Source organism: Papaver somniferum, chromosome 9 (assembly GCF_003573695.1).
Source record: "Papaver somniferum cultivar HN1 chromosome 9, ASM357369v1, whole genome shotgun sequence".
Taxonomy (NCBI): domain Eukaryota; kingdom Viridiplantae; phylum Streptophyta; class Magnoliopsida; order Ranunculales; family Papaveraceae; genus Papaver; species Papaver somniferum.
The window spans coordinates 14,252,043-14,265,349 of NC_039366.1; the positions used below are offsets into that span (position 1 = coordinate 14,252,043).

Sequence of the window (13,307 nt, forward strand, 5' to 3'; positions counted from 1 at the left end):
AAAACCAAACACTAAAACATTTACGTGTATATATATATATATATATATATATAAGCTGAATACCATCCACATTTCATTGTTAATTAGAGTTACCAACTTGATTCTATGAATTTCACTACTAAATTTAAAACTTGACTTTGTGAAACATTTCCTCGAACACAAAATATTCACCTCTTTCTAGATAGATTTCCATTTAGTACGTAATCCGTTTATGTGACTTATAACTTCTTCAAATCATACTCAACTTCCTTACGTCTTTGATTTTGGCACGCTTTGCCTCTGGGAGCTTGTGTGGATCGCTCTCTTTCAGTGTTGAATCCTCCTGTTTCATCCAGCAAGTAACCTCAATTGAGATGACACAACTATCATCCACAATATAGCCGTTATTCGGGTCATGAAGTTTGTGAAGAGGCATGAAATATGTCCAACCAAACCCTTGGACACTCGTTTCAACATAAATCACTTTTCGTTCTGCAGAATCAAAGAAAAAATCATAAGTGAAACGATTCTAATCAAACAACAACAATTATCAATATATATATATGTTGAATTGGTAGATATATACTCTTTCTCACTGTGTTGTTGCGATCAGTTTGACTGGTAACGGCAAAAGTGAACTCCGTGTCGACGTTTTCTGTCAAGTCTACGGCGAGTAGGTAGAGTGATAAGTGGTCAAACACTGTCCCAAATCCCTCTGGATAAATCCTTGCTTTCCTGATGATAATATATAAATAAGAGAAAACTTTGTGGATTAATGAAATTAATAGAAAGCACAAGAAACCATCAAGAAACTAATTAAAATTTAAACTCAATAATGTATGCTACTCTCACCACTTAGTAGCGCCAATAGAGAAAACATCAGTGTCAGTAAAAATTGCTCCAGAAGTTGAAATTTTTTTGATCTTCCAGTTGAATTTAACACCTGAAGATGAATAAATCTCTTCCATTTCAGTCGCCAGAGCCATTTGATAAATCTGATGATGCCCTTTGAGTAAATAGTGAAACGAGATCCTGAATTTGTTTCCTTTTGGATTTTGGAGTGGAGGACTATTTTTGTCTTGGAAGCCGTACAACAAAATAAAGATGGAGTTGGCTATTCATTAAGGCACACGTGGCGAGAGTGTATGGATTATTCTGAATTTTGAGCGGGAAATGAATTTAGAAGCGGGAAACAAACTTTATTTGCATGTGAATTCCATTTTCAGCCCTAAATTGTCCGAACTAGGAACAACACCCAAACGTAAAAAGAAGAGAACAAAATATCTCCAAAACTGATTTAACAAAAAAAAATACAAAACAAAACAAACTCGACTTGTAAAAACATCATTCCGGGACCGTCTTATCGATTTGGGTGCTCTAGACGAACTTAAAATATGAGCCTTTTTATAGGTCACCAAATCAGAGACAGAATTATATTTTTAGTTTAAAAGGAGATACATCCATATATTTACCGCGTTAACTTAGCTTTTTGGTTGCATTTTGGGGTTTAAGCTCGTAACTTAGCATAAAATACGCTTAAAATGGAATATTGATTCAAAAACTAAAACATTAGTAATGGTTGTATACCTGTTTCAAAACATTTAACTATTATAATTGTCACATTATTTCTAATATTTTAAATAACTGTACAAAACAGTCTCGTAACACTTATAACTATCACATGCTATCTATAACAACAAAAAGGAAAAGATTTTGGGCCCCCAATATTTTGGGGCTCTAGGGAGCCGCCTATACAGCCTAGTGCCTAAGACGGCCCTGTTCGTTTCATGTCTAATTTATAGATAAAATAAGCTTATTCTTTTTAAACAGAGGTAATATTTTCTGACTCATCAGATTAAGGCATCGAACCAGGGGCATGGGCTTGCATCAAAACATGAGTACACCGTATCACGGTTCATCTAAAATCTTCCTCAATGATCATGGAGGAGATGCAATAAAACTAAAGAAAGAAATTCTAATGGGCCATTTGCATCAATACATTTGTCATGGGCCTATCACTTTCCTTTCTCATTATATTTCCGACGTTTCCTCGGATGGACCTAGGGGTGAGTATGGGCCAGTTTTCACCTCATCCACATCCAATCCAACATCTAATGGATGCACACATTGACGGGTTGGATGCGACAATCCGATGGATTTGTTTTATAATTAAAATATATATTAGAGAAATGAAAGCAACAAGTTCATGGGTCGTTTTCAAAATAAGACTACATCATTTAAGTGTATAAAACTGGATTTTACTATAATGTTTTGAAGTTATACCGAAGAGAACAAGATACCCGACCCCTTTAAAATAAGATGTTTTTGGCGTACTTGGGATAAAGTATGGCCACCTGTGCATATATTGGTCTAGTATCTTTCAACTTATCAAAGAATGACATAAAAGGAATACCTAATTTGTCAAAAAAAAATTTATTTGTTAGAGAATTGCTCGGTCGAACTCGCATGCGTTGCTATCTCAAGCATGTTTGTCAATGTTAGTGATCAAAACTATAAGTCTTGATTTCTAGCCTATTTATAGATGTCTAGGACTAGGATATAAATAGTGTAGTTGAGCTTAGATCTCTCGACGTTCATCTCTTGAAAGCGAAGAACTACTAAGGGGAGCTTGTGGAACTTCTTCGAAAAAAATGTATGTGGAGACTTGAACTCATCTATCACTTGGAAACTCTATTGCTACTATCTCCTATATTGAGACATAAGTCGTGTTACGATATAATTTTATCTATATACATTTGAGATTTCGAACTAAGTATATCTCGCTTACATATTTCCTGAGATATGTGTTGGTAAGCTTTCGCTTCGACCAAGTTCATCTTATATCATGAGAAAATTTCCAAGTAACATCTTACATGTTTGTGTGATACAATCATTTGATGTAGTTTTGGAATGTTTCGATAATATTATTTCAATATCTTGAAAATGGATTTGATGCTAATAGTGTGTGAAAACGACTATTGTCATTATAGAAGAATGTTTCAATGATTGAAATAAAGAGTTGAGGATGTAACCATCTTTGGATATAAGCATATATAGCGTGTTCGCACATTAGTGTATAAATCCATAAACTGGGAACCAAGAGTATGCATATGTGTGTATACGAAATTGGTGAAGGAGAGAAGATAAGTATGCGTACCTTTACATTTAAATCTGGTTGCCTAAGTACGCATACCCGTACGCATACTTAAGATGGTTACTTTGTCAAATCGGTCAGTTCATGAACTTAAACATTTAAATCATAAGGAATGCAATCTTTGCAAACCGTGGTTATAATGTTCATGATTGATTCAAGTGAGTCAAACTGATTTGGTTTCGATTGTGTTTTCTATATAATTGAACAACTCTTTAACTAGTTTCATTTGAGTCATTTGAACTAGTTATGGTTAATATGAATAAGGTTGATATGAGAGTAATCATACGGCTAACCTCGGTTAACTATTTTCTAACCAACCCGGTGTACACGTTTACATACGGTTACATAAACCTAAATGTGGGTACATTTCATTTGTGTGTAACAAGCTACGTTCGGTCTAACAGTTGAAAGATATTAGCTTGCTTGAATCAGGTTTTTCATCTAATGGTGAATATTGAATGATTTGTTACCAAGGTAACTTGGATTGCAAACCCTGATTTGAAAATTATATAAAGGAGAAATCTAGCAAATGGGAAACCTAATCCCCACACCTCCTGCGTGTTAATGGTTGCATAACTAGAGTCTATTCTCCTTTAACCTTAGGTTTCTTCTCGAGACCCTGTAGGTTAACGACTTGAAGACTTCATTGGGATTGTGAAGCCAGACCCAACTACTATCTTTGTAGTTGCGTGATCTGATCTTGCTGTTTCTATCAAGTTGAGTCCAATTGAAATAATTGGCTCGATATTTTATATCTCCGATAGGCAAGATAGAAAATTAATCACAAACACTTCGTCTCATCGTTTGTGATTCCATAATAACTTGTTTCGATAGTCGATTAAGTTTATTGTGAGGTGATTGATAATTTTAGGCTGTTCTTCGGGAATATAAGTCCGGGTTATCAATTGGTTCCTGTTCACCTTGATATATCAAAAGACAGAACAAAAACTCTTGGGTATTTCTGTGGGAGACAGATGTATTCAATCCTATAGAATTTTCTGTGAGACAGATTTGGCTATCAAGTCTTCGACTTTGGGTCGTAGCAACTCTTGGTTGTGGGTGAGATCAGCTAAGGGAATCAAGTGCGTAGTATCCTGCTGGGATCAGAGACATAAGGAGCGCAACTGTACCTTGAATTAGTGTGAGATTGATTAGGGTTCAACTACAGTCCGGTCTGAAGTTAATTGGTAGTAGGCTAGTGTCTGTAGCGGCTTAATACAGTGTGGTGTTCAATATGGACTAGGTCCCGGGGTTTTTCTGCATTTTTGGTTTCCTCGTTAACAAAATTATAGTGTCTGTGTTATTTCTATTTCGCATTATGTTTTGTTATATAATTGAAATATCACAGGTTGTGCGTTAAGATCAATCAATTAGAATATCCAACCTTGGGTTGTTGATTTAGATTAATTGACACTTGAACATTGGTCTTTGGTACCGTTCAAGTTACTCCAATTATTCAATCGGGCTCGCAGATTTCTATTTTTGCTGATTGCGGATTGAATTAAGAGTTAGAGATATTAAAATCTTTGATATACTTCATTCTAGATTGATTCTGACTGTCTAGTTGATTCTCTAGAAAGTGTACTGGAGTAAGTCCTCTTAGATTGCCAAACGAATTGTTGGGTGTGGTTGTTAGACCCCCGCATTTTCAATTGGTATCAGATTCGGCAAACACATTAAAGACCTAATAAGTCTGTGTTTGTAGCGATATGATGATGGACAATATTGTCTCTAAACACGCATCACCAGTTTAGTAGTGCTTGGCTAAAAAGCCCAATACACCTGAGAAATCAGTCACTTCTTCTTCATCGTCTAAACCCACTCTTGAGTGGGAAGCTCATCTTGACGAACAATTAGATAATCTCTCTGATGGGACCGATTTAGAAGAAGTACAAGATGTTGACGAAGAAGTTTCACAGTACGTCCTCCTCTTTGATCGTTTTCTAAAGAAAAAGAAGTCAACATTCTGCTTGGCTGAATTTCTAACTCCTCTCTACATTGAAAACAGAAAATTGAGAAAACTCTTTAAGAGTTATGATAGCCTATTACAAGCTACTCTTAAAGATCGTAATGAAGATATATGTTCAAAAATGTTTGAATGTGATGATCTTCGTCAGATTCTCGTTGTGTTGACAGAAACACTAGCAGAAATTGATGCAAAGTATGTCTATCGACAAGAATGTGTCAACGTCATAGAAAAGGCCGGCTTTTCTCACACGGGAAAAACAATTGGAGACTGATCTTAGTACGGCTCTTAAAAGGATGAAGGCATTAGAAGAGAATTTGAAAAAGTTCAATTCTAGCTCTACAAAACTATCTTCTACGCTTGGAGCTTGCAAAGAACATCGTGATACATGTGGTCTTGGCTATAAAGGTATAGAAGCTCCAGGTACAGGTAAGATAAGTTTTGTTAAAGAAAAAAATCCTTCTACTACCGTAGATGTATCTGATAGAAAAGTTTGTGAGCCTACAAGAATGACTCAGTTGAGGAAAAATAAAAACTCTCATGTCAACTGCTATTATTGCGGAAAGAAAGGTCATGTTGAAAGAAAATTTCAGCTTCTTATACGGAATGAAAAACTTCACAATATTCTTATTTGGATGTCGAAAGAAGTTGTTAAACATGTTCCTTAGTGTCCAGTTAAAAACTCATTCCACAATCATGAAAAAGGCTACATCGAGGCTTTTTATGATTATGACCACAACATTTCTTCTACTTACAACTGTAAAAGGAACAATGTTGTGTGGATGACTGATAATTCCAAAAGACCTGTAAGAAAAAAAAAGGTGTCAAAGAGAGAAAAATTCTTCAAACTTCTCTCTTTCCCTCAATAAGGATCTTGCTCATATTCTTGATTACATTCACATCAATAATCATATCTCGGAACTCAAGACCAGTATCAACGCTCTCAAGCGCAAGATCAAGAAGGCAAGGAAAGAAGTTGATCCAGGTAACTCTTGTCATTCTCCTAATAATTCTAGTATAGGGGAGGAGAGTAAAAAAAGAGTGTGTCAACACCAATGATGAACTTCATTGTCATCAATATACAACTTGATTATTCTTTTATGTGTATCCTCTCTATGGACCAATGAGAAGATACACATAACCCTCAACGGAGATTTTCTTCTTGACAAATGGTCTGTGTTGTATTGTGATGAAAGTGTTGTCTTTTCTTGTAGTTTTCTCCAAAATGTTTGTTTTTAAATTTTTTTACCTTTTACCTTCTTAAGATATACTACTTTATCTTCCTAGAATAACAGTCGAGTCACCTTGTATCAGAGAATCCTGTCATCTTCTCAACCTTTTTTCTCCATCCATTAATAGACCTTGGCTTGAGTCATAATCTTGTATCTGTGCACACTGTCCTGTTACCAAACGTTTACAAGAAACCCTGGTTTTTCTAGTGGGATTTTTTCCTTTAAACATATACTAGTTCGGTAACATATACTAGTTCGGTAACGCTAAGAGCTTTTCTGAGATTGATTGAGCACGATGGAGGGAAGCAAAAAGGAAGACAACTTTTATGAAGTAACCTTTGAACTTGACGATGATCCCATTCTCGTTATTTGCTCTAAAGAAATTGATCATGAAAAACATCTTCCAATCCAGATGTTTGTCCAATTGGTTGGAAATCTTCTTCAAGGTTTTGAGGTCGTGCGTGAACATCTCGAGATTGCATCAAAGAATCTAGTGTTTTTGAAGGATGAGCTAAAGAAAGCAACTGATGAACTTGCCCTTGTCCGTTCCATGGTTGCTAATCTCGTCTGAGTTTATTTGTATAGTAAATCTTCTTTTTATGTTTTTTTGAAGAATAACTAGGGTTTGGAATAGCCATTATTGTGAGTACACATAGCTATGTCCAACGATTCTCATCTTCATGTTTATAGATTTACTTATTTAAATTCTAAGTTTTTGGAAGATGATTTTTGAAATTTTAATCTTTATGATTTTATATATTGCAAATTGATATGGGATATGTTGTTTACGTCCGTGAACCTGTGACTATCCCATACCTTTTCAAAAGTTATCTTTATTATGTCAGTATGAATGTATTGATGGAATATAGAATGAACTTTTGACATTACAAAAGTTAAAGCCTTTTATGTCATTATTTGATGGAAGAAAGTATAAAACTTTTGTGTACAAGGATTAAGCCTACTGTATGTCATTGTGCAAATAATGATGGAAAATATGATGAATCCTTATTTATTCCGCAGTATTTGGTCGATCTCTGATCCACATCTTTGTGCATATACTGTGTTGCTCCGTAAGGTTCCTTATGTTTGAGCATGACCAATTGAATTGATCGTTCTCTTTTGGTTAGTTTAGTTGTTGCTCCGTAAGATCTCTTATGTCGAGCATGACCAATTGAATTGATCACGTTGCATTAATTATGAGTTTTCTTGTGATTAATTTAATTGTGCATTTCGATTGGATTAATCATGAATTCTCTTGTGGATAATTCAATTGAATACTTTGGATTCAAATCTATGTTTTTCATGTGATTTGATTTTGTCCAAAGAAATCCTTCTTTTCTTATGAAAGTAAGGTCGCCTTTGTTGTTCCATCGGGGATGACATTTTATGGGGGAGAATTCATATTGAACTTGTGCTTAATCGCCAAATCTTTGTGTGGAGTGCGGCTGTGGAATTTTAGGGGTTATCTTGTATCTTTATTAACTCCTTGATGAATGCATTTAGCTTCGGCTTTATGATGGCATCTAAATAAGTTGGTATGGTATTCTCTTTTAGTCATGAAGTATCTCCGTGGAAATTTCATGAGGATCACACTAGTTTTCGTACCTTTGCCAATTTATATTGACAAAAATGGGGAGAATTAATGTGTAGTGTCATACTACAAATACATATGGTTTACGGATCATTATGTACGGGGGAGTGGTTTTCATGTTGATATAAAGTATTGGACTTTGATGTTGTGTAATAATACTATGACACGGTATAACAATGATTGAGAGCATTTTGTTTTCTCATTGTTATATCTACGGATCTTCAACAACTATGATGCTGAACTCACAACCTTTAGGATCATGGAGTACTTGTAAGTGACTAAGATTTCAAATCGCGTTGAAGATGCCAAGGAGATAAGGGATGTGGATGGGAAGCTACAATTTTTATCTATTTTGTAATCCATATGTATTGATAGTTTTTCACTAAAATTGACAAAGGGGGAGATTGTTAGAGCATTGCTCGGTCGAACTCGCATACGTTGCTATCTCAAGCATGTTTGTCAATGTTGGTAATCAAAACTATATGTCTTGATTTCTATTCTATTTATAGGTGTCTCGGACTAGGATATAGATGGTGTAGTTGAGCTTAGATCTCTCGACGTTCATCTCTTGAAGACCAAGAACTACTAAGGGGAGCTTGTGGAACTTCTTTGAAAAAAAGGTATGTAGAGACTTGAACTCATCTATCACTTGTAAAGTATATTTCTACTATCTCCTATGTTGATACATAAGTCATGTTATGATATATATAGTTTTCTCTATACACATTTGAAATTTCGAGCTGAGTATATCTCGGATACATATTTCTCGAAATATGTGTTGGTAAGCTTTCGCTTCGACCAAGTTCATCTTATATAATGAGAAAATTTCCGAGTAACATCTTACATGGTTTATGTGATACAATCATTTGATGTAGGCTTTGAATGTTTCGATAATGATTATTTCAATATCTTGAAAATGGCTTTTATGCTAATAGTGTGTGAAAACGGCTATTGTCATTATAAAAGAATGTTTCAATGATTGAAATAAAGAGTTTAGGATGTAACCATCTTTGGATATAAGCATATATAGTGTGTTCGCACATTAATGCATAAATCCATAAACCGGGAACCAAGAGTATGCATATGTGTGTATACGAAATTGGTGAAAGATACAAGATAAGTATGCTTACCCCTACGCATACTGGTAGAAGTTTTCGAACCGAAAGTTTGGAAACTTAACAAACTCAATATTCGGTTGCTTAAGTACGCATACACGTACGCATACTTAAGCTGGTTACTTTGTCAAATCGGTCAGTTCATGAACTTAAACATTTAAATCATAAGGAATGCAATCTTTGCAAACCGTGGCTATAATGCTCATGATTGATTCAAGTGAATCAAACCAATTTGGTTTTGATTCTGTTTTCTATACAATTGAACAACTCTTTAACTAGTTTCATTTGAGTCATTTGAACTATTTATGGTTAAGATGAATAACGTTGATATGAGAGTAATCATATGGCTAACCTCGGTTAACTATTTGTGAACCAACCCGGTGTACACGTGTAGGTACGGTTACATAAACCTAAATGAGGGTACATTTCATTTGTGTGTAACAAGCTAAGTTCGATCTAACGGTTGAAAGATATTATCTTGGTTGAATTAGGTTTTTCATCTAAAAATATTGAATGCTTTGTTACCAAGGTAACTTGGATTGCAAACCCTGATTTAAAACCTATATAAAGGAGAAATCCAGCAACTGAGAAAGGTAATCCCCACACCTCCTGTGTGTTACTAGTTGCATAACTAGAGTCGATTCTCCTTTAACCTTAGGTTTCTTCTCGAGACCCTGTAGGTAACGACTTGAACACTTCATTGGGATTGTGAAGCCAGACCCAACTATTATCTTTGTAGTTGCGTGATCTGATCTTGCTATTTCGATCGTGTTGAGTTCAATTGAAATAATCGGCTCGAGATTTTATATTTCCGATAGGCAAGATAGAAAAGTAATCAAAAAAAAACTTCGTCGCATTGTTTGTGATTCCGCAATAACTTGTTTCGCTAATCGATTAAGTTTATTGTGAGGTGATTGATAATACTAGGATGTTCTTCGGGAATATAAGTCTAGTTTATCAATTGGTTCCTGTTCACCTTGATTTATCAAAAGACGGAACAAAAACTCTTGGGTATTTCTGTGGGAGAAAGATTTATTCAATCCTATATACTTTTCTGTGTGAGACAGATTTTTCCATCAAGTCTTCGACTTTGGGTCGTAGCAACTCTTGGTTGTGGGTGAGATCAACTAAGGGAATCAAGTGCGTAGTATCCTACTGGGATCAGAGACGTAAGGAGCGCACCTATACCTTGAATCAGTGTGAGAGTGATTAGGGTTCAACTACAGTCCAGTCCGAAGTTGATTGGTAGTAGGCTAGTGTTTGTACCGGCTTAATACAGTGTGGTGTTCAATATGGACTAGGTCCCGGGGTTTTTCTGCATTTGCGGTTTCCTCGTTAACAAAATTCCGGTGTATGTTTTATTTCTTTTCCGCATTATATTTTGTTATATAACTAGAAATAACCCGTGCCGTAATGGCACGGAATGAGGTTAACAGTGTGTTCTAATAAATATCTAGAGATAATGCGTGCCGTAACGACACTGCTTTAGTATGTTATCTGACTGGTGTAATTTTTCTTTTTTTCCGGACTTTAAATTAAATCGTGTTCCTTTGCAAGATAGTTTTCTATTTTGTTTTAAACAAAAATGTCTATAAGTACATTGTAAAATTATTCATATACATTATCCAAAAACGAACACAAAATCATTTAAGTAATAGTGTGTATGCATATATCACTTATGAGTTGTGAATAAAAATAAACAAATAAATCTCATTTCCCGTTAGATTCATCATGCCACCACTAAATCCAATTAATGCATGTACGATATATTATGATTTCATATAATGTTTGTTTGAATATCTTGAGTTAAGAGGTGATGCAATAATTAAAGATTAATAAATTTTGATTCATAATAGGAGGGGTTACAACAACGACGATCGTCGAATGTCTTTCGCTGGGATGACACTGAGATGGTCGGATGCAACGTTTGTCTCTCAAAATGTTATCCGAGCGTCCAAGCTCAAAAACTCATCGTGTTTTGTATTACAGATTGAAATATCACAGGTTGTGCGTTAAGATCAACCAATTAGAATATCCAGCCTTGGATTGTTGATTTACATTGACCGACACTTGAACATTGGTCTTTGGTACCGTTCAAGTTACTCCTCTTGTTCAATCGGGCTCGCAGATTTCTATTTGCTGATTGCGGATTGAATTAAGAGTTAGAGATATTAAACTCTTTGATATACTTCATTCTAGATTGAGTCTGACTGTCTAGTTGATTCTTTAGAAAGTGTATTGGAGTAAGTCCTCTAAGATTTCCAAACGAATTGTTGGGTGTGGTTGTTAGACCCCTGCATTTTCACTATTAACTTATGTATTTGTATTGAAGAACTTTGATTAAAAAAAAATGTACAACGGTATATTTAGTAACAACAAATTCATGGGTATGGATGTTCGACGGATTTTCAAAGTTATATTCGAGCCCATTCCATTATCCTTTGGATTTCAAAAAGGGAAAAAAACGGTTTAGTCCAAAAACGCGTCAAAAAGTACGGGCTAGTCCATCTCGAGTTAACTAGGTACAATTTAGTCCAAAAGCTATTCAAAATATGGAAAATACACATATAACCTTCCTGATTTACAATTTAGTCCAAATATTGGTAGTTTAGTCCAAAGTGACTCATGATGATGTCAGCAATTTTAAATAATAAAAAATAATAAAAACACTTTATCTTTCAAACCGTTTGTCCAAAATTCACAAACCTTATACATTCGGAATCCAACATACATACCCACAAAAAAAGGGCATAAAATCGTGAGAGAAGATAATGGTGTACAACTATGTACAAACTTACAAAAATTCAGCATTTATACAAAACATGCATATATTATTGAGATAGCACAGTGTTGTACAACTATGTAAACACCTATAAAACATGCATATATTACTGAGATTGTACAATGGTATGCAACTATATACCTATAAAACCCAAACAAATCTAACGTACATACCAAAAAAAAAAAAACCATAAAATCGTGAGAGAGCACAATGATGTATAACTATGTACATACTTACAAAAATCCATCATTTATACCCAAAACATGCATATATTATTGAGATAGCACAATTACGTAGAACTATGTACACACCCATAAAAAATTCTAACAAACCCACATCCATATCGACAAAATAGGTCATACATGTCGACAAAATAGGTCATACAATGGTGTACAACCATATGGTGCCTATGTATGATGTACCTTAATAACTCTTCGTAGAATATGAAAGAGAATAACAAAGTTCAATTGCAAAAAAGTCTGGGAAGAGATCAGATGGATTTAAAGGAATATGAATCAGATGGAAAAGTAAATTCATACAAACAAAATAAAGACACACCTTAAGTTCAATAAAAGAGCTCAGGTTCTGGACTTCTCAGAAAATTCATCTTTGCTCTCGAACATCACATGGTCAAAGAAGTGACATAAGGCCCTGCAGTTACCATAAAAGTATAAGAAAGGATCAACAAGTGTATAATTATAAAGGATCAACATGTGTACAATTATGTGCACATTAAAAATTAGTGTGTGTACGATTATGTACACATTAAAAATCAACAGGTGTACAATTATGTGCACGTTAATAATTCAATAACAAAATATGCACAAAGTATGAACCAGGTTTCACCTCATCCACATCCAATCCAATCCATTACGGATTTTAAATTTGGCATTCACATCCATTCCGACATCCAATGGACGCAAAAATTGACGGATTGGATGCGATAATTCGTTGGATTTGTTTTATAATTAAAATTTATATTAGAGAAATGAAAACAACAAGTTCATGGGTGGTTTTAAAAATAAGACTACATCCTTTGAGGATATAACACTGGATTTACTGTAATGCTTTGAAGTTATTCTGAAGAGAACAAGAAACCCGACCTCTTTAAAATAAGATGTTTTTGGTGTACTTGGGATAAAGTATGGCCACATGTGCATATATTGGTCCAGTATCTATTAACTCATCAAAGAATGACATAAAAAAATACATAATTTCTCAAAAACAAATCTATTAACTTTGTATTTGTATTGAAGATCTTTGATAAAAAAAAATGTACAACCGTATATTTAGTAACAACAAATTTATGGGTATGGACGGATTTTTAAAATTGTATCCGAGCCCATTCCGTTGTCTTTTGGATTTTAAAAAACTTATCCACATCTAATCCATTAACGAACTGATGGCACGTCTAAATCCGCGAGTTCTGAGACAAATGCTCACCCCTAGATGGATTTCACTGAATCTTTGACAATGTTATCCAAAAAA

The 13,307-nt window shown here is 34.6% G+C and overlaps 1 protein-coding gene across 1 annotated transcript; it reads right to left on the reverse strand.

Annotated features, from left to right (window-relative positions):
* Positions 1–229: 229 nt before the first annotated feature.
* On the reverse strand, positions 230–965 carry LOC113311431 (MATH domain and coiled-coil domain-containing protein At3g58210-like). Its single transcript, XM_026560272.1, has 3 exons — positions 832–965; positions 566–714; positions 230–471 (listed from the first exon to the last, which is right to left on the reverse strand). The coding sequence occupies exons 1-3, from the start codon at positions 963–965 to the stop codon at positions 230–232; spliced, it is 525 nt and encodes a 174-aa protein (XP_026416057.1).
* Positions 966–13,307: the final 12,342 nt, after the last annotated feature.